This window comes from Mobula birostris, chromosome 7, assembly GCF_030028105.1.
Source record: "Mobula birostris isolate sMobBir1 chromosome 7, sMobBir1.hap1, whole genome shotgun sequence".
Classification (NCBI taxonomy): Eukaryota; Metazoa; Chordata; class Chondrichthyes; order Myliobatiformes; family Myliobatidae; genus Mobula; species Mobula birostris.
The window spans coordinates 105,749,734-105,772,496 of record NC_092376.1 but is presented as its reverse complement, the minus strand read 5'-3'; the positions used below and the strand labels follow the sequence as shown (position 1 = coordinate 105,772,496).

The 22,763-nt window shown below is 40.7% G+C and overlaps 1 protein-coding gene across 1 annotated transcript in view; it reads right to left on the bottom strand.

Annotated features, from left to right (window-relative positions):
- Nucleotides 1-22,763, bottom strand: part of LOC140200352 (dedicator of cytokinesis protein 2-like) — a 699,328-nt gene that overhangs the window by 89,305 nt on the left and 587,260 nt on the right. The window contains exons 37-38 of the mRNA XM_072263559.1: nucleotides 11,089-11,179; nucleotides 3,215-3,334 (exon numbers count right to left, since the gene is read on the bottom strand). Of these exons, the coding sequence (XP_072119660.1) occupies nucleotides 3,215-3,334; nucleotides 11,089-11,179 (211 nt within the window). The remainder of the gene's footprint in view (nucleotides 1-3,214; nucleotides 3,335-11,088; nucleotides 11,180-22,763) is intronic.

The window sequence follows — 22,763 nt, the reverse complement described above, 5'->3', positions numbered from 1 at the left end:
CTTTGTTTCCTTTAAAATGTTCATAGTAAAGACATAACTTAAATTATTTGTGTGTGCGTTAGTCACAGTGAAGAATACAGGGGCATGTCTTCCACCCTGCTAGACATCTGAATGAAGAAACTGACTGTAAGCTCAACTGAGGCCAGCAAACAGTTTTTTTGGTTATATTCTTTTTTTTGCAGTCGCGACATTCTCAAAATGCCAGCATTTATTATCTATCCCTGGATATCTTTTAACTGAATACCCATTTTCAGAGGGCACTTAAAAGAAAACTGCATTTGTGGTTCTGAAGTTGAGGCCAAACAAGGAAAGGACTGCAAAATTCACATTTTCTTACAACCCAAAAGGCGACTAATTGCCCCTTTGAGTCTTCACCAGGTTTTAAAACAGCCTATCAATCCTCTTCCCCCATTTACTTTCCTGTGACTTATTCTGTCACATGAAACCCTGATTGACTTTCCTCATACTCTCTTAAACTGGGGATAATTTACAACAGGCAACCATGGGAAAACCTGATAAAATTTGGCAGGAAACCTGGGAAAACCAACGCTATCATAGGGATTTTAAAAATGCAAACAACAGGGGATCTCCCATCCACTGCTACCAACCTTATAGTTCCCACACCTCGCACTTCCCGTTTCTACCTCCTACCCAAGATCCACAAACCTGCCCGTCCTGGCAGACCTATTGTCTCAGCTTGCTCCTGCCCCACCAAACTCGTTTCTGCATACCTCAACACAGTTTTATCCCCCCTTGTTCAATCCCTTCCTACCTATGTTTGTGACACTTCTCACGCTCTTAAACTTTTCGATGATTTTAAGTTCCCTGGCCCCCACTGCTTTATTTTCACCATGGATGTTCAGTCCCTATATACTTCCATCCCCCATCAGGAAGGTCTCAAAGCTCTCCGCTTCTTTTTGGATTCCAGACCTAATCAGTTCCCCTCTACCACCACTCTGCTCTGTCTAGCGAATTAGTCCTTACTCTTAATAATTTCTCCTTTGGCTCCTCCCACTTCCTCCAAACTAAAGGTGTAGCTATGGGCACCCGTATGGGTCCTAGCTATGCTTGCCTTTTTGTTGGCTTTGTGGAACAATACCTATTCTGGTATCTGTCCCCCACTTTTCCTTCGCTACATCGACGACTGCATTGGCGCTGCTTCCTGCACGCATGCTGAGCTCGTTGACTTTATTAACTTTACCTCCAACTTTCACTCTGCCCTCAAGTTTACCTGGTCCATTTCTGACACCTCCCTCCCCTTTCTAGATCTTTCTGTCTCTGTCTCTTGAGACAGCTTATCCACTGATGTCTACTATAAGCCTACTGACTCTCACAGCTATCTGGACTATTCCTCTTCTCACCCTGTCTCTTGCAAAAATGCCATCCCCTTCTCGCAATTCCTCCGTCTCCACCGCATCTGCTCTCAGGATGAGGCTTTTCATTCCAGGACGAGGGAGATGTCCTTCTGTTTTAAAGAAAGGGGCTTCCCTTCCTCCAGTATCAACTCGGCTCTCAAACGCATCTCTCCCATTTCACGTACATCTGCTCTCACTCCATCCTCCCGCCACCCCACTAGGAATAGGGTTCCCCTTGTCCTCACCTACCACCCACCAGCCTCCAGGTCCAACATATTATTCACCGTAACTTCCGCCACCTCCAGTGGGATCCCACCACTAAGCACATCTTTCCCTCCCCTCATCTCTCTGCTTTGCACAGGGATCGCTCCCTACGCGACTCCCTTGTCCATTCGTTCCTCCCCATCCCTCCCCACTGATCTCCCTCCTGGCACTTATCCTTGTAAGCAGAACAAGTGTTACACATTCCCTTACACTTTCTCCCTTAATACCATTCAGGGCCCCAGACAGTCCTTCCAGGTGAGGCGACACTTCACCTGTGAGTCGGCTGGGGTGATATACTGCGTCCGGTGCTCCCGATGTGGCCTTCTATATATTGGCGAGACCCGACGCAGACTAGGAGACTGCCTTGCTGAACACCTACGCTCTGTCCGCCAGAGAAAGCAGGATCTCCCAGTGGCCACACATTTTAATTCCACATCCCATTCCCATTCTGACATGTCTATCCACGGCCTCCGCTACTGTAAAGATGAAGCCACACTCAGGTTGGAGGAATAACACCTTATATTCCGTCTGGGTAGCCTCCAACCTGATGGCATGCATGTTGACTTCTCTAACTTCCGCTAATGCCCCACCTCCCCCTCATACTCCTTCCGTTATTTACTTTTATACACACATTCTTTCTCTCACTCTCCTTTTTCTCCCTCTGTCCCTCTGACTATACCCCTTGCCCATCCTCTGGGTTCCCCCCCGCTTGTCTTTCTCCCCGGACCTCCTGTCCCATGATCCTCTCATATCCTTTGCCAATCACCTGTCCAGCTCTTGGCTCCATCCCTCCCCCTCCTGTCTTCTCCTATCATTTTGGATCTCCCCCTCCCCCTCCCACTTTCAAATCTCTTACTAACTCTTCCTTCAGTTAGTCCTGACGAAGGGTCTCGGCCTGAAACGTTGACTGTACCTCTTCCTAGAGATGCTGCCTGACCTGCTGCTTTCACCAGCAACTTTGATGTGTGTTGCTATCATAGGGATTATGTCTCATCTCCCCACAGACTGTTCCAAAGGCTAGGATCAAACTTGGCTCCCCAGAGTCACGAGGCAGCAGTACAAACTGTGTCACCACTGTGTCAGCAGCAACTTCACTCCGCAAAAGAAGATGAATAAACCAGACTGTTTTGTTTTGCAATAATTTTGTGTTGCTGTGGCCATCATTATAAAATACTTGAGGCTACTTGCACAAAACAAGCACTTGTGGAAACAACATCACTGGTAGAGCAAGGGCAAGTCCAATATAGTTCCCTGTTCAATATTAAAGAGCACATTTTCAATCCAGGTCCCCGTATTGATGAAGGCTTCGTAAGAAACTGCTTCTGTTTACATTCACAACAGCCACATTGTTAGAAGTGAAATATAGAACATATCCATGTAACATAGGATGTTGCTTAATGTTAAAGCTTGAAGACCCAGCCCAACTTCAATGCCCCTCCCCTCAACCTGAGAGGACATGGGTTTGAGACTGTGTGTCCAAGATGAGGGTGTGATTCATTTTGCAGCAATAACATTCCTCACGGTTACAAATTTTAAATTAAACAGAATGACTTGTCCTGCTCAGGGAAGGTTCAAGCACAAGCACTTACACTCACCTTTCCCTTGTCAAAGTAATTAATGATGGTTTTGTACAGGTTCTCTTTCAGCTGACGCTGCGTTTGCGAAATCTGAAAATCTCTTGGCATAACGTGGGATGTACATTGCTCATCAGACCACTAAAGCAGAGAATAAAAACTGGGTCAGTCCTCATAAGTTTCTTGAATCCACTGCCTGTAAGTCTTTTTTTTTGAGTGTGACAATCCTTTTCATTTTAATTCTTCCTTCCCCAAGTTCTAGATTTCAACACAACAGCTCCAGCCAAGAGTGCACTGTTCTTAGGATAATGTTGCTTGTGAAATGCTTCATCAACATAGCATCATATTGTACCATATCTAAAGATTAGTAATTAGTGTTTTAGTCTAGTGTGCGACTATCTCTTCCTACTCATTACCCTCCTGTAGGTTTACCTGTTGCCTATACACATTGAAACATTATTCCCATAAATCAACATTTATTTTCAAATGTAACATTGTTAAAATAATCATAAATCACAAAATTAGTAACATAAAATACTAATATTGTTAAAATAATCCTAAAATTGACCCCATTCGGAATGCACAGGGCCCCCCAGGGTTGTTCTCAGTGCACTACTGTTCACTCTGCTGACTCACAACTGTGCTGCAACACACAGCTGGAACCACATCATCAAGTTCACCGATGACACAACCGCGGTCAGTCTCATTAGCAAGAACGATGAGTCAGCATACAGAGAGGAGGTGCAGCGGCTAACGGACTGGTGCAGAGCCAACAACCTGTCTCTGAATGTGAACAAAACAAAACAGATGTTTGTTGACTTCAGGAGAGCACGGAGCGACCATTCTCTGCTGAACATTGACGGCTCCTCCGTTGAGATCGTTAAGAGCACCAAATTTCTTGGTATTCACCTGGTGGAGAATCTCACCTTGTCCCTCAGCACCAGCTCCATAGCCAAGAAAGTCCAGCAGCATCTCTACTTTCTGCAAAGGCTGAGAAAAGTTCATCTCCCACCCCCCCATCCGCCCCACATTCAATACAGAGGATGTATCGAGAGCATCCTGAGCAGCTGCATCACTGCCTGGTTCGGAAATTTCACCGTCTCGGATCGCAAGACCCTGCAGTGGATAGTGAGGTCAGCTGAGAAGATCATTGGGGTCTCTCTTCCTGCTATTACAGATATTTACACTACATGCTGCATCCGTAAAGCCAACAGCATTGTGAAGGACCCCACGCACCCCTCATACAAACTCTTCTCCCTCCTGCCATCTGGCAAAAGGTACCAAAGCATTCGGGCTCTCACAACCAGACTGTGCAACAGTTTCTTCCCCCAAGGCATCACACTCCTTAATACCCAGAGTCTAGACTGACATCTACATCATTTATTATTATATTGTAATTTGTCCTCTACTGTGCCTGTTGTCTTGTTTATTAATTATTGTACTGCCCTGCAGTGTTTTGTGCACTTTATGTAGTCCTGTGTAGGTCTGTAGTCTAGTGTAGTTTTTGTGTTGTCTTAGGTAGCCTAGTGTAGCCTTGTATTGTCTCACTTAGTCTACTGTAGTTTTGTGTTGTTCCATGTAGCAGCAGCGTCCTGGAGCAACGTTGTTTTGTTTTTACTGTGCGCAGTACCAGCAGTTTATGGTCGAAATGACAATAAAAAGCAACTTGACTTGACTTGACTTGACATTCATTCTGCTTATCACCTGGAGCACAACCTCATTTCAATGGCTACTCTATCTGGTGTAAACTAAACACTGGCTAATCCATTGTGTTCCTCCCATTGTCTCCAAGATGTTTCATTTTTTTATTCTATAAAGGAGCTTACTGTTCTTACTGAATCACATTTGGCAGCTAAAGTAAGAATCACTTATTAGTAATTTCATGATTAAACAATTTCTGAATTTTAATGAAGGAACATTAAAAAGATGGTTAAAACACTGGGGAAAATCTGAAAACAAGAAATCCTCCTGTAAATCAAAATATACCTTTCAGGAAACCATCTATAAGTAATGACAAACTCCTGAAGACCACTGTGAATATTGACAGACTCCCTGAAGAGTCCTGTAAATAAGGGCTCTATAAATACTGACACTTTGAAAGGCGACCTATGTAAATACTAACATATTAAATGGATTTTTCAGTATATACTTACATATTCCCTGGATATTACTGTTAATATTGAAATACTCTTTGAAAATCAACACAAATGCAGACAAATTGCCTGAAGATCTCTATACACAATGCCACAGTTTCCGGAGATCCCCCAAAATACTGACCCACTCCCTGAAAATCTCGGCAAATACCAATACATCCCCTGGAAAATGTTCTCTATATGTATAACACATTCATAGGAGAACTGCATAAATACTGACACACTCCTTCGAGATTCTTGGAAATACTGACACTCCCTAGGCAGCTCACAAATACTGCAGCATTCCCTGGAGACCAGTGCAAATACTGCCCCATTCACTGACGATCTCTGTAAATGTAGCGGCTATTTGAAAAACAACCAAAACTGCTGAGAGACTGAGTGAAGGAAATGACACTGTGTGAGCCACCTCCAAACAACTAAGTTCCAAATCGAGAAAAGGTACATTCAATTCTTTATTACAAAACCAGCAAAGCCAAATGACCTTATATTGCTTTAAAAGCTAATGAAACAAGCATAATTAGTGTAAAAAGTGAAATAAGCGGTCAATAAAAAATATTCAACCTCTGCTTAGTCTCTATCTCTAACTAAACTAATGGCTTTACTTCTACCACACCCCAACACGTGACAAATTACTGAAATCCAAAATAAAACACAGGCAACACAGACAGACGGGAAATAATTACATGGCCTCTACAGTAAATTCAGTCAAACTTCTTAAATATCCCTGTAAACATTGACATTTTAGCTACAGGCACCCTTAAATATTAACATAATCCTTGGAAACATCTATAATACTGGCACATTTTTTGAAATGTCTTTTCTATTTATTAAGTATTAGGTAGATTTGAAAAGAGCTATTACGCTATTTCTCCAACATAATTCCTAAAGATGTTTGTGTACCTGCAGAGGTTATGCAGATGCAGCACATGCCACTAGTCCACAGCAGTGACCCCTGGGTACTCATGACATTTATTCAGCATCTCAATTTTGAGCTGTTGGTCTGTGGCTTCTTGCACTGTCACAATGAGGTTAATACAAGCTTCAGCAACAACATTTTGTCTTCCATCTGAGCACATTGCAATCTTCTGAACTCTATTTTGAAATCTCCTACTTTAGCATCTGACTTTTCTTTCATGTTCAGTAACTGATCTTTTCTGTCTCAGTTTTTTTCCCATTTAGTATAGTCTATCCTGTGAAGCATGTCCCGAACCAAGTGATGTTGATAAAAGGTATAATTTGATCATAACTGACTCATAACTGCTACATTAATCTATTCTGGTATCTTTCCCCTTCCTTTTCAGTCCTGAAGAAGGGTGTCAGCCCAAAACCTTAACTGTTAGTTCTTTTCCAAAGATGCTGCCGGACTTGCTGGGTCCCTCCAGCATTTTGTATGTGTTGCTCTAGAATTCCAGCACATGCAGAATCTCTTGTGTTTATGATTAACTCATTTGGCTTCATCCATCAGAGACACTTCCTTTGTCCAACCCATCATTCCCCCACCTTTTATTCCCCTGAAGACTAAAATGTTTTCCCTTTATTCTGGAGCTGGAGCATTAACTGATCCTCTTTTCCTAGATGCTGTCTGGCCCTGCTGAGAATTTTCAGTATCATATGATTTTATTTCTTGAAGAGAACAAGGATGGCATCTTGAGAGAAGAAAGCCAAATGGCCCCCTTTATTTTGCTCTCTCTTATGTACATCAGTGAATCAATTGCAGAGCTTTGAAGTTGCATCATTCAATGATTTGCACCAGGTAGGAGTTTCTTGAAGAGTCAAGAGCAAACTACTACAAAAACAAATAAAATTCTGTTAGGCCATTTGACCTTTCATGCAGCTACTGCGATAAAACTCTGCTTCCTCACATCCCATGTCCCTACAAACCTCATGTTCATGGCAATCAAGGCCGACATCCCATATCCCTAATGAACCTCATGTTCATTGCAATCAAGTCTGGACATCCCATGTCCCTAATAAACCAAGGCTGTGGAAAATGGTGTAAGTACAATGAAACTTAGGATAAAAAATAACAGATAAGTTCATAAGGACAGGTTAAAAATAGAACACTTCTGAACAATACCTCATTGAAATCCAACATAGTTTAGTTATTAAGTTGTTAAGATACAGAGAATTTGTTCCTCAGTGAGGACAGGAGGCATTGTCTGCTAACACACAGAGTGATTGCATGAATAAATACAAACCAATATCATTCTTTAGCAAAACTGGAAAGAGAAATTTCATACCAATGTTGGCAGAAACCTGGAATTCTTTCCCTAAAAAATCTGTGGATAACAGGACAGTTTGTGATTCTGCAATGACATTAATAGAGTTTTGCAGGGAAGAGTGTCGATGAATATTGAATAAAGCCGAAGGGCTACAGTTAAAATGGAGATCAATGTAAGATTAAGTTTGGCTTGCTACTATTAATGGTGTATTTTTATGGACCAAGCATCCTAAAATCATTTAATAAGCAGTTGAATGCAACACACACAGAACACTGGAGGAACTCAGTACGTTAGGCAGCATCTATGGAAAAGGGTAAACAGTTAATGTTTCAGGCCGAAACATCCTTTACTCTGTTCCATAGATGCTGCTTGATCTGCTGAGTTTCTCCAGCGTTCTGTTTGTTGCTTTGGATTTCCAGCATCTGCAGCATTTTTCATGTTTGTAATACACTGTTAAATACAAGTCATACCTGTTAAATATCTCATGGATATCATAATTGATACTAACATAAACATAGAAAACACAGAAAACAGGTGCAGAGTAGGCCATTCGGCCCTTCGAGCCTGCACCGCCATTCAGTATGATCATGGCTGATCATCCAACTCAGAACCCTGTACCAGCCTTCCCTCCCTACCCCCTGAGCCCTTTAGCCACAAGGGCCATATCTAACTCCCTCTTAAATATAAACAATGAACTGGCCTCAACTGTTTCCTGTGGCAGAGAATTCGACAAATTCACCACTCTCTGTGGGAAGAAGTTTTTCCACATCTCAGTCCTAAAAGGCTTGCCCTTTATCCTCAAACTGAGACCCCTCCTTCTGGGCTTCCCCAATATCAGGAACAATCTTCCTGCATCTAGCCTGTCCAATCCCTTTAGGATTTTATACGTTTCAATATTATCCCCCCTCAATCTTCTAAATTTCAACGAGTATAAGCCTAGTTGATCCAGTCTTTCATCATATGAAAATCCTGCCATCCCAGGAATCAAGCTGGTGAACCTTCTTTGTACTCCCTCTATGGCAAGGATGTCTTTCCTCAGATTAGGGGACCAAAACTGCACACAATACTCCAGGTGTGGTCTCACCAAGGCCTTGTACAACTGCAGTAGTACCTCCCTGCTCCTGTACTCGAATCCTCTTGCTATAAATGCCAGCATACCATTCGCCTTTTTCACCGCCTGCTGTACTGGCATGCCCACCTTCAATGACTGGTGTATAATGACACTCAGGTCTCGTTGCACCTCCCCTTTTCCTAATTGGCCACCATTCAGATAATAATCTGTTTTCCTGTTGTTGCCACAAAAGTGGATAACCTCACATTTATCTACATTAAATTGCATCTACCATGAATTTGGTCACTCACCTAACCTATCCAAGTCACCCTGCATCCTCTTAGCATCCTCCTCACAGCTAACACTGCCGCCCAGCTTTGTGTCATCCGCAAACTTGAGATGCTGCATTTAATTCCCTCATCCAAGTCATTAATATATATTGTAAACAACTGGGGTCCCAGCACTGAGCCTTGCGGTACCCCACTAGTCACTGCCTGCCATTCTGAAAAGGTCCCGTTTATTCCCACTCTTTGTTTCCTGTCTGCCAAATAATTCTCTATCCACATCAATACCTTACCCCCAATACTGTGTGCTTTAAGTTTGTACACTAATCTCCTGTGTGGGACCTTGTCAAAAGCCTTTTGAAAATCCAAATATACCACATCCACTGGTTCTCCCCTATCCACTCTACTAGTTACATCCTCAAAAAATTCTATGAGATTCGTCAGACATGATTTTCCTTTCACAAATCCATGCTGACTTTGTCCGATGATTTCACCGCTTTCCAAATGTGCTGTTATCACATCTTTGATAACTGACTCTAGCATTTTCCCCACCACCGATGTTAGGCTAACCAGTCTATAATTCCCCGGTTTCTCTCTCTCTCCTTTTTTAAAAAGTGGGGTTACATTAGCCACCCTCCAATCCTCAGGAACTAGTCTAGAATCTAAGGACTTTTGAAAAATTATCACTAATGCATCCACTATTTCTTGGGCTACTTCCTTAAGCACTGTGGAATGCAGACCATCTGGCCCTGGGGATTTATCTGCCTTTAATCCCTTCAATTTACCTAACATCACTTCCCTACTAACATGCATTTCCCTCAGTTCCTCCATCTCATTGGACCCTTTGTCCTCTACTATTTCCAGAAGATTATTTATGTCCTCCTTAGTGAAGACAGAACCAAAGTAGTTATTCAATTGGTCTGCTATGTCTTTGCTCCCCATAATCAATTCACCTCTTAATGTCTGTAGGGGACCTACATTTTTCTTAAGCAATCTTTTTCTTTTCACATATCTATAAAAGCTTTTACGGTCAGTTTTTATGTTCCCTGCCAATTTTCTGTCATAATCTTTTTTCCCCTTCCTAACTAAGCCCTTTGTCCTCCTCTGCTGGACTCTGAATTTCTCCCAGTCCTCAGGTGAGCCACTTTTTCTGGCTAATTTGTATGCTTCTTCTTTGGAATTGATACTATCCCTAATTTCCCTTGTCAGCCACGGGTGCACCACCTTCCTTGATTTATTCTTTTGCCAAACTGGGATGAACAATTGTTGTAGTTCATCCATGCCATCTTTAAATGCTTGCCATTGCATATCCACCGTCAACTCTTTAAGTGTCATTTGCCAGTCTATCTTAGCTAATTCATGTCTCATACCTTCAAAGTTACCCTTCTTTAAGTTCAGAACCTTTGTTTCTGAATTAAGTATGTCACTCTCCATCTTAATGAAGAATTCCACCATATTATGGTCACTCTTACCCAAGGGCCCTCTCACGACAAGATTGCTCCCTGGTTGGTTCCTCGACATGTTGGTTCAAAAAACCATCCCGCATACATTCCAAGAAATCCTCTTCCTCAGCACCCTTACCAATTTGGTTCACCCAATCTATATGTAGATTGAAATCACCCATTATAACTGATAGTTATTAGAATATTACCATATTCAGTATGATCACCATTTCAGAGTCACTCCCATTTCATCTGTCATTGAAAACACTGATGCTGTGGTGACAAGGCCTTAATAGTCTTCCTGAGCTGACAATTGTAAGACGCTAGTGTCAAATGACCACCAGGTGGCCCACTTCCCTTTGTGCACCAGTTTAAATCTCATGGCGGATGTGCAAGGATCAAAATATATGCTGTTATCGGAATCTGGATCCTTGGATTTCCGCAGTTTCTTTCTCCTCGACATTTAGAGATCTCTGTCAGGTTGCTAGCACATTATATAGTCACAACAAAAAAGTCGTCTTCCGACATAAATGTGTTGACACCTTTATATTGCATGCTCAGTGCTAATGACCAGAGTTGAACATTTCAACAACTATCTTCTTGAGCCCTAAGTGAATGTTCTTCCTCACTTTCTCCGTATGCGGCTCATTTTTTTTTACCTTGATTTAATTAGAATATTTGATTCTTTTCCTATCTTTACAGCAGGTGCCATGAAGTTGTAATTTGCAAGGAATGTTCCTAACCTTGAGCAGCTTAGCGTGCAAGAGCAGTGTATATGCAGCCTCAGTGTAGTTCTCACATTCCAGGTGCAGATCGCGAAGCTTGTACAGATACCTGTAGAGCACAAACAAAACTCTGAGCAATGCTGAAGATTACAATATTCTCCCTATAATTACTAAGCAGTAATTAACTTCAGAAAAATTTAACAAATTATATGATTTTGATGTTTACAATAATCAATACTGTCAAAATAACATTCATTAGTGAACATAATTTTTCCCACAGGTTGCAGGACTAGGATAATATTTAGTAATAGGGCTTAGTAGAGTGACTTGCTAACGATTAGAAATTACTGTCACTGAACTTGATGTGTGAAGGCCTAATGAGCTCATCTTACCTTCCCCTCATTTATTTTAAATAGATTCCTGTATTCAGTAAAATGGCAAAGGAACTAATCTAAAAGAAATTTCTTTACACCATTCATGATAATATCACTACATTTGATTTTTACTTAATGTATTGCTTATTCTGGAAGCCCCCAGGTCTCTATAAAATCGTATTAACATCTGCTGTTTTAGAAAGCAAAAATAACAACAAAACATGGATGCTGGAAATCCGAAATAAAAACAGCCAACAGGTTAGCAGTATCTATGGAGAGAGAGAAATGGAGCTAACAGCTTGATTTGATGACTATTTAGCAAATCTTATGAAGAGGCATCAATCTGAAATAATAGCAGTGTTAGGCCATTCGGCCAATTGGATCCGCTTCACCATTCGATCATTACTGATTTAATTTCCCTCTCAACTCCATCTTCTGCCTCTGCCCCATAACTTTTGACGCCCTGACCAATCAAGAGCCTATCAATTTTTACTTTAAATATACCCAATGACTTGGCCTCCCCTCCACAGCTGCGTTTGGCAATGAACTCCACCCATTGACCAACCTCTGGGTGAAGAAATTTCTCCTCATTTCTACTCTAAAGGACTTCTTTCTATTCTGAGGTTAAGGTTGATCCCTAAACTGTCAAATGGTCCTCATATTTTAACTTTTCAATTCCTGAGATCATCGTTCTAAACTTCCAGTGGATCCTCTCCAACATCAGCACATCCTTTCTTAGATATGGGAACCAAAACTGCTCACAATAATCCAAATACTAGTTTTGGAGTTTTCTTTCTCTCCAGAGAGGTTTCTTAAACTTTTGAGCATTTCCAGCAATTTTATTTTTTGCTATTTTATCATAATGTAGAAGAAGACTCATTGACCTATTGAATCTTTTTATGTTGGCTCTCAGGGAAATCCTATTCTCCCACTTTCTTTCAGGTAAGCTATTCTCTTTCACATGCCCATCAATTCCCAGTGGTTCTTCTACCACCAACTTACACTGGAGGTAATCTACAACAGCCAACTCAATGACTACCCTTAGGACATGTGAGGAAACTGTGGTACCCAGAGGAAACTCACGTGGTCACAAGAAAAATGTGCAAATTCCACACAGGCACGATCGAACTCAGGATTCTGGAGTTGTGAGGCTGCAGCAGTGCATTTCTACTTTATAACAGAAGTTTATAACCTTGAACAGTTTAGCATGTTTCTTTTATCCTGTATCTTCCTTGGTTTTCCCTTTCACCACCGATATTTTTATGATTCCAGGCTGCATCTCTCTCATCTCCTAACATCATAGAGTTAGAAAGGCATTGAGATGGTGTACAGGAGTGAGATACTTCAATTGGTTGAGTGATGTCATAACAACAATCTTACACCCTATGTCAGAAAGACCGAGGAGTTCACTGTGGACTCCAGAAAGCAATTTATAAAAACATGCTCCAGTCCTCACTGCAGGGTCAGTGGTAAAAAGGGTGAGCAGCTTTAAATTCTTGGGGGTCAATATTTTTTGAGGATCTGTTCTGGGTCCAATAAATTGATGCAGTCACGAAGAAGATGCACTGATGCCTGTACTTCAGAAGATTTGGTGTGTCATCAAAGACACTTCCAACTGTCTATAGATGTACAGTGGAGAGCATTCTGACTGGTTGTATCACAGCCTAGTATGGAGGGTCCAATGCACAAGATCACAAGAGGCTGCAAAATTGTAAACTCAGCTATTACCACCCTTAAGGGCATCTTCAAGAATGGTCCATGAACCTATGAATACAACCTCATTATTCGTTTTATTTGCACTTCTTATTTATTTTGTAACTAATACCAATTTTATGTATTTACAATGTACTGCTGCTGCTAAACAATAAATTTCACATCCTTTAAGACTGATATACTGGCTTTGGAGGCAGTGCAGAGGAGGTTCACCAAGTTGATTCCAAGGGGTTAACCTATGAGGAGAGATTGAGTCGCCTGGGACTATACTCTCTGGAATTCAGAAGAATGAGAGGGGATCTTATAAAAACATACAACATTTTGAAAGGGATAGATAAGGTAGAAGTAGGAAAGTTGTTTCCATTGGTAGGTGAGACTAGAACTAGGGGACATTGCCTCAAGTTTCAGGGGAGAAGATTTAGGACGGAGATGAGGAGAAACTGTTTTTCCCAGAGAGCGGTGAATCTGTGGAATTCTCTGCCCAGGGAAGCAGTTGAGGCTTCTTCACTAAATATATTTAAGATACAGTTGGATAGATTTTTACATAGTAGGGCAATTAAGGGTTATGGGGAAAAGGCAGGTAGATGGAGCTGAGTTTATGGACAGATCAGCCATGATCTTATTGAATGGCGGGGCAGGCTCGATGGGCCAGATGGCCTACTCCTGCTCCTATTTCTTATGTTCTTATGATACTAAACCTCATTCTGATTCTGATAGAGTTGTACAGTAAGGAAGCAGACCCTTCAGCTGACTTGTCCATGCTAATGGGAATACCTATCCACGCTAATTCCATTTTCCTGCATTTGGCCCATATCCTGCTTCCGTTCCTATCCAAATTCTTTCTCCTCATCTGGCAGTTTGTTCTATACTTGCCACCCTCTGTTTGGAAAAACTTATCTCTTAGATCTCCTTTAAATATTTCCTCTCTCACCTTAAAGTAACTCCTCTAGTTTAACATTCCTTTGACTTTGGAAAAAAAGACTGTGAAATCCTCGCTCTCTATGCCCCACATAATTTTATAGATCGCAATAAGATCACCACTCAGCCTCCTTTGCTCCAGTGAGAACAACCCTAGCTTATCCAACCTCTACCTGCAACTAAAATCTCCCATTAAAGTTAATATCCGATGAATGTCTTCTGCATTCTTTCTGGTGGTATCACATCCTTTCCATAGAATGGAGACAAAAACTGTATACAATATTCCAAGTGTGGCCTAAACGAAGTATTTTATAGTTGCAATACGATGTCTGTACTCATATACTCAATACCCCTGCCTATGAAAGCAAGCAAGCTTCTGCCCTACCTACCAGTGTGGCCATTTTCAGGGAGCTATAACGTTGCACCCCAAGATCTCCCTGTATATCAGTGATTCTAAACTCACTGATTTTACTCTGTATGTCCAGGCAGTATTAGATGACACAAAATCTACTGGCCCACAACCCAATAATTGACAAGCTTTCAGCTGGAACACAGCCTGGCCATCAAAAACCCAAGGGAACATAAGCCTAGAATATGCAACTAATCCTCAAAATCTAACTCAACCATCTAAATTTATAAGTTTCAAAATCTACCAAGACCAACAGATTCCTTCAGAAGTCCAGTGCTCAAAATATTTGATTGATGTTCAGTACACAGAAAAATATGGTTCAAAAGCTAAGAATATTCTGGCAATAGACAGGAGGGACTGCTCTTATGAAAAGAAAGATCAGCTCACTTTTCAAAGCCTTGGAGATGTTATTTCAGCATCTTCTGATTATTATTCAATCTTGTACTAGGTTCTCATCAGTTATGAGGAGGTTTGGGAATTGCAGTCAAGGATCAATTCTACTAGATGTTAACTGTTTCTGAATTTGATACATGTGAGGTGGTTTACTAGGTCATGTAAATGTGAATCAGATGTTCATGACAAATTTTACCAATTTTAATGTCATCAAATGTCAAAGAAAATTTGACATTAAATTGCATAGGAGACATTAGGGCAGTTTCTGATTTTAGGGAGACTTTAAGGTTTTAAAGGTGGAATGCATGATGTGAAGTTTGTGGAAAGGAGACTATTTTAGGGAGTTAAAGGCATGGACATCAATGGACTGCAGAAATTTGCTAAGATTAGGAAAGTAAGACAATGGAGAGATTTGGAAGCAATAGTTGTAGTTTTAAGATCAGTGTTCCTGAGAATTGAGATAAACTCATGCAGAGACAGATCAGTTCAAAGGAAGATCATCACATTTAAGATCAAGGACAAAAATAACTGTGGCTCTCTGTGTAGATACACCTGATAACAGAATCACGAGCTAATACTCTTCAAGAGGAAGTCAGTCTATTTCCTAATACACATAGTGAGGGAAGGAGGATTTAATTTATTTGCTTATTTAATGTTTTTCATGTGACTTGTAATGCATATCTTCTCCCTCACCTTAAAATGCACCTCAGCACTCTAAGTTTTCGGCACAAGGGGTTGCTGCTTTAGGAATATAAGTTTGAGTTTATATAAGAGCTTGGGATAAGATAGGAAATGTTTCTTAAGTAAGGGGTTTAAAAAGTTGCAATTCTATTCCCCATGAACTTAGAATAATCTGACAATATATAAACATAAGTATGGATTTATAGGCTCTAACTGTTTCACAGGATTTGGAGAATTGAAGTGATATTGAAGTTTACTTTCTGAAAGTTCGGGCTGGCTTGAGAGGAATTATGGATTATCACTGCTCCTATTTTCTTATGACCTATGGTCCGAACTGAAGTTAGTAAACCCATATTAGTGTTTATACCGTGCTGCTGGAGAAATGCTATGCTTCAAGAGTGGGCATCAGAATTGCGACAACTGTACTCTTCAAATTGCCTGAACCTGTTACAGTTGAGCAGCTGACGAATTGTAGTTCACCCTGACAGGATTGCAAGGTTGAAGAATTAACTGTCAGGAATCTAAGGTAAAGGTGTAAATATACTATGTTTGGAAAAGTATCCAGATAAAACATTTTATTCTGGAAACTGGACAAGGTAACACTCTCTTTTTAGCTGCTAACAGCACAATACTTTTTTTTAAATCCAGAGGTGACACCTTGCAAATTGCACAGTGTGAGCTACAACTTACTGAGAGTGGCATTCAGCTCCTGAGATACTGATTTAATGAACTTACCTGTGTTAACATAGTGTCCATCACTATGGTTGCCCATAACATGTGGTTGGGAACTTCAGGTCATGAGACCAAGAAGGTGAAGATCCTACTATCAGAGGGTCTTCAGAGACATAACATCCTACTGGGCCTCTCTGATGCATGATGCTTTCAAAGGTTCAGATCTTCCAAGACTAATACAACTGAATTATATGACAATCTTATCCCCCCCACCCCTCCTTGGAGTGGTCAAGTATATTAGCCTCTCTGGTTCCACAGGTGATATATTCAAAGTTTTTCCTTGCAGGTGTACTTAGTAAATCCAAGAAACGTGATAGAATCAATGAAAGACCACATCCAGCAAGATGTACGAACAACCAATGTGCAAAAGACAATAAACTGCTGGTAGTTGTTCAGAGACTTCTTCAAGCTGGCCTGGTTGAAATCCCCTACAATAACGGGGAAGGCACCAGGGTACGTTGATTACGTTAGCCTGAGGTGGAATGTATATCGTTACCAGGATGATGGTGAAAGCTCTATTGACAGATAAAATGGATGACATCTGACTGCTTTATATTTCAAATTGGATGAGTAGGCCTGAGACAGCAACACCATGTCTGTGCATCACAGTGAGATAATCATAAAGCAAACTCCACTTCCTTTATCTTTAAAAGACTTAGCTTCTACTTCTACCTTTATAAGTCTTACGGAGAATTGTGAAGCCATCAAGCTGCAATGCTGCATCTGAAGTTGTGGGTGTGAGCCATGTTTCAATAATGCAGAGTACACAGGAGTCCCTGACGTCCTCTGGTACACTAATCTTGCTCTGAGGTCTTGAATTTTATTTTTGAAGAGACTGTATATTCAGCAGCAGGATAGTTGGGAATGGAAGTCTAAACTCTTTGCACTTCGATGGAACCTGCGGACTCCAACGGTGTCCCCGCTTCCACTTTCTTAAAGGGGAACTCTCAACCCAAGTCTGCCATCTGAGTTTCATTGATTTTAAGTCTTGATAGATTTTTTTTAAGCATCTTAAAATGATGTTGCTTATTGAAGTACCCATGGCTCTGACTGTGGATTTCGCCTGTAGTGGTCCTAAACGGGAATAATTGATGATTTCCATTGGAGCTGCATACAAAAAGATGCAACTTAATGGCGCTATCTTACTTCATTCCTTGAACTTGAAGACACACTGATATGACACAAACACAGAATACCTAAACAATTATTGCCAGAAGAATCTGATAGGTAGTATTGTATTGAGTAGCTGAGGATTTGTTGCACAAAGTTAACTCTGCTTTCTTTAACCAACTTAACTGAAATTCATCAAAGCTCTGACTTGTTATTGAGTAAATTTGAACAGTAGGAAGGAGTAAAGAAAATGCCATAACAATGTATGATTTTCTTTCCAGGATTTTGTCCTTTCTCACTTAAGTTACAGACTTTTACACTGTATGGTGTTCTCTAAGATTTTAATCTTCTTTGTGTATCTGTTCTATACAAGGATCTTCAACTCCATTACTATATTACTGAACCTTCACTCCTCTTGTGACTTATGTACATCTTGGAAGAGATCCATCCTTAAAAAATGAGGGGAGGAAACACCAGTCTGCCTGCCCAAAGGTTACAACTGGTGGCTTGGTCAAACCTAGACTTTGGCAGATGGGAGATGGAATCAATCCTGGAGCCCTCCCTGATCTCCAGGGCAAGGAATCAATACTAACTAACCCTCATAGCTAGGATTGAAAAGTAAACATAAGAAGGCAATTCAAATAATACATGGGAACCTTTGGAAAAACATTATGAATTAGAGAACAATTTCATTTAGATGTAACACCTTGGAGTGATTACAAGGCAGTAATTCAATTGAAAGGCTTCAATTACATTATAAACCATTGCAGCAAAACTCCAATACGTTCCACGTGATTGCAAGGATTAGATTATTGTCTTTGTACAGCAGTCCTCCTGATGAATAATATACATAGCTTCAGCTTCTTGTGGGAGTTTAATTTTAGTTTAGGGCAGGGCAGGCTACAATTGTCAGCAACTCCCTCCCAGCACCAATGTTACTGACATACCTACAAGATTTTAAGCAGAGCATTTTGGTAGGAGCTGATGGACTAGTTATTTATACGTGAATGTTGGACAGAAACCATTAATCATCAGTCTGCTCCACAGAACTGTAACAGATTTGGAGTCACAATATATACTCTATCCAATTCTGACAAACTATGACTAACAATACTTCATAACTGCAGGCAGAAGAACTACACATAGTGGCAATCAAAATAAAGAATGCTGGAGTACTCAACAAGTCAGGGATCACCAGTGGAGAAAGAAACATAGTTAACATTTCAGATGATGAGCTCTTCATAAAAAAAAACAGGTAAGGTAAGAAAACAAGCCTGTTTGTGTTGCAGCGGGTGGATGGATGGAGAGAATAGGTAATGCATCTCTGATAGGGAGCAGACCAATGTTGTTAAGGAAAAAATTACTTGAAGAATTGGCAGGTCATGGAGGCAAACAACATTGAAAACAGGTCCTTTAGTCCAACTCATCTGTGCTGAATAAGATAGCCATATACTGTATACCAGTGCCGCTTGTCCATGTTTAACCTATATCCTTCTGAACCTTTCCTGTTGGTAAAATGGCGCACATTCGAATGCAGCAGCCCCTCAGTAGTCAAATAAAGGACCACTTTTCTTTTTAAAATGTTTTTTCTTATGATCGTAAAACTATACTGAACTCCAAGAACAATGGGTATAGCTGGTCTACCATATCAGTGATTTGTTTGTTGTTTGGAGCTGCCGGTCACGGTTTTGAAGGAGCTGGCGGATGAGCTGGAGAAGGAGAACCTGGCACTTGGCTGGGAGAAGGAGAAGCTGGCTGATGAGTCGGAGAAGGAGAACTCCTGGCAGTTGGCCAGGAGGAGGAGAAACCGGCAGTCGGCTCAGAGAAGGAGAAGCTGGCATGTGGGTTGAGTGGGAAGCAGGAGGATGGGCTGGGAGAAGGAGAAGCTGAAGCCAGCAGTTGGCCAGGAGAAGGGGAAGCTGGCGGGCAGTCCAGATGGGCTTCAGGGTGGACTGTGCTGCTGCCTGATACTCAAATACTTCAGAGTTGGTGCATGTTAGCAGCCTGCAGTGATTTGTCTGTGTTCCTACCTAAAGTTAATGATAAGAGACAAAAACAAAAACAGATTGAGATATGAGAGTACATGGAGGGAAAAGGATGGCTGCCTGAAATTGTCAAATGCATTAGGGATGTAATTTGCCCAGGCAGAAAATTAGATGCTGTTCCTTAAGCTTATGTTGAACTTCATTGGAACAGTGAATCCAGGTTTTGTTTCTTCAATGTCGAGGAGACCACATTCTGACCATCAAAAGTAAAACAGTAAATTGGCAGAAATGTAAAAGAATTGGTGCTTCACCTGGAAGAACTGTGTTGAATCCTAGATGGAGAGGAGATAAAAGGTAAAAGAGAGGATGTGTTCCATGACTGGCAGCTGCAAGAGAAAGACTAATGAAAGAGGGGATAGATGGTGGAAATTAAAAAGTGTACTAAGGAGTGCAGAGAGAATTATCCCTTTGAAATATGAAAGAGGAAGAGTCAAGTGGTGAAATCCTGTTAAAGATGGTGAAAATCCCTGAATAACCCTTTGAATGTGGAGGGTGGTGGGAATAGTATACCATTCTTGTTCTGGCTCTGAAGAGGAGGGGTGAGAACAGAAACGTAACTAGGAGATGGGTTGTTTGTTTACAGTGCAATATTCACAGTGCACACCGTAGGGTTTAGGCAAATTTACCTGCCCTTTCCTCCTTTGTTGTTCTCGCTTAAATCGGAAGGCGATTGGTTTGAACCTCACGTTAGAGATCTGAGCACATTTGAGCAGTGAGGTAGCATTATACTGATGGAGGTGCAGCTTTTGTAAGAACATATAGATACAGAAGACAGCATGGATCAGACTATAAAGCCATAAGATATAGGGGCAGAATTTGGCCATTTGGTCCATCGAGTCTGCTCCACCATTTCATCATGGCTTATACATGTTTCCTCTCAGCCCCAATCTCCTGCCTTCCTCCCATATCCCTTCATGCCCTGACCAATCAAGAATCTATCAACCTCTGCCTTAAATATACGTAAAGGTTTGGCCTCCACAGCTGCCTGATACTACCGATACTACAAACTCTCCAACCCACAATATCATTAAGAAAACAACTGAGCCTTTCCCTCAAGCTATCTTTCCCACCTGATCCACTCTCTAAAAAAGATGTCAACTTCAAAATTAAATATATTGAAATTCTGACAGACTTCAGCTCAATTCTCATCATAAAGCTAAACCCTTTCAATCCTCATCAGAAAATTATATGCCTCACTGTAATCACCAAATTCTTCTAAACTCCTATAAGTATAAGTCAGATTTGCTCATTCTTTCCCAACAGATTACACTCACATCTGCTCAATCTATTCTGTACAGTATTTCCTCCTTCAGGTACAACAACCAAAACTGCTTGAAGTGACATAAAGGAGGATTCGTCAAAGCCCCATACAATCTCAGCAAGACTTTGTTACCTTTGAACTTGAACCCTTTGCAATAATAGATAATACATTTGTCTTTCTAATTGATGTGCCTAATGTTTTTGTTTCACATGAACTAGCATACTCAGATCCCTGTACTGGCTACCCAGGTCATGATCTCTTTTTGCTGCTGCCATCAGGGAGGAGGTACAGGAACCTCAGGACTCACACCACTAGGTTCAGAAACAGTTATTACGCCTCAACTATCAGGCTCTTGAATCAGTGGGGACAACTTCACTCAACTTCACGCCCCATCACTGAAATGTTCCCACAACCTATGGACTCACTTTTAAGAACTCTTCATCTCATGTTCTCGATATTTATTGCTTACTTATTTATTATTATTATTTCTTTCTTTTCATATTTGCACAGTTTGTTGTCTTTTGCACACTGGTTATAAGCCCTGTTAGTGTGTTCTTTCATTAACTTTATCATGGTTATTATTCTATTATGGATTTATTGAGTAGGCCTGTAAGAAAATGGATCACTGGGTTTTCAATAGTGACATACAGTATATGTACTTTATTAATAATTTTACTTTGAACCTTGATTAATGTCTCTCCTCATTTAGAGAGTTTTCTACTTACTAAATTCTTATTTCTGATAGAGAACCTCTCATTCTTTCACATAGCACCCCACCTGATATCCATCGATTTATCCCTTTCTAGACTGTGTCCTTACAACTCATTATTAAATGGGTTGAGTTGAGAGCTGTCCTCTCAGGTGAATGAAATACCCATTCAAAGAAAACTATGGAAGTTCTCCATTGTACTGGCCAACAGTTATCTCTACTTAATTATCTCTGAAAAAAAAAATGCTTTCTGGAGCTTGTCATACACGTTAACTTTCAACAGGGATTATACTTCATTAATTAAAAACACATTGGGAGATTTTAACATTTAATAACTCTATAAATGGAAATCTTTCCCTTTTAATGCCAATAATAAGTCTTGATTATTTATTATTTTACTCATACAAGCCTCATTGATTGGCCATTTTTCACAGCAGAGTAAGTTTCATTGGCTCATTAAGTTATCACTGGTGGAAAGGTGCATTTAACATCTGGCCTTATCCACACAACTGGGCTTCTCAAGGATTAATGCAATATAACAAAACACCTTGTGTTATTTCAGATGAAAGGAAGTCTCCTAGTTTTAATGTACCTGAGATCAACAAATTTATGGGTCATTTGCTAGAGGCTGGTTAAGTCCCCTTGATTTGCCTCAATTCTCTTCTTCATCCAAACCTCTTAACATCATTACATCAGTGGGATTTTTCCCCTTTCCTTCAGTTCTCACCTCGGCTCCCAGTAGACTCCATGAGTCTGCTAGTTGGTGCTAATTTAGGGACCGTTTATACTTTTAGTGCAAGATCCACTCGGATTAGGCTTATTGAGCGTAGGAGGTTGAGGAGTGATATAAAGGCTTAGATAGGTAGAGGCATAAAAAAGGTAGTTAAAATCCTTTTTTAACCCATAGAAGGGGTATCAAAAACAAGAAGGCATAGTTTTCAGATGTGAGAAAGGAGCTTTAAATGGGAACTGAGGGATAAGTTTTTTTTACGCAGAGAATGGTTGATATATAGAACTCTGCTAGAGGATGTAGTAGAATCAATCAAAATTTTTACATTTAAGAGACATTTGGACGGACATATAAAAGGCATAGGATGGTATGTATAGGAAAATAAGATTTGTGTAGATGGGCAAAAATCTAGAATGGATACAATGGGCCAAGGTGAAGTCTTCAGTTTTGCCAGAGCTCCTTGTTATCACACGCCATCAAATGTTGCCACTCAGCTGTGGGCAGCACTGTCACTACACCTTGGGAGTTCAGATCCTTGGTCCATGTTTGGACCAAAGTTGAGGTCAGGTCTACAATCAAGTGGTCCTGGAAAAATTGCAATTTGGCATCACGGAGCAT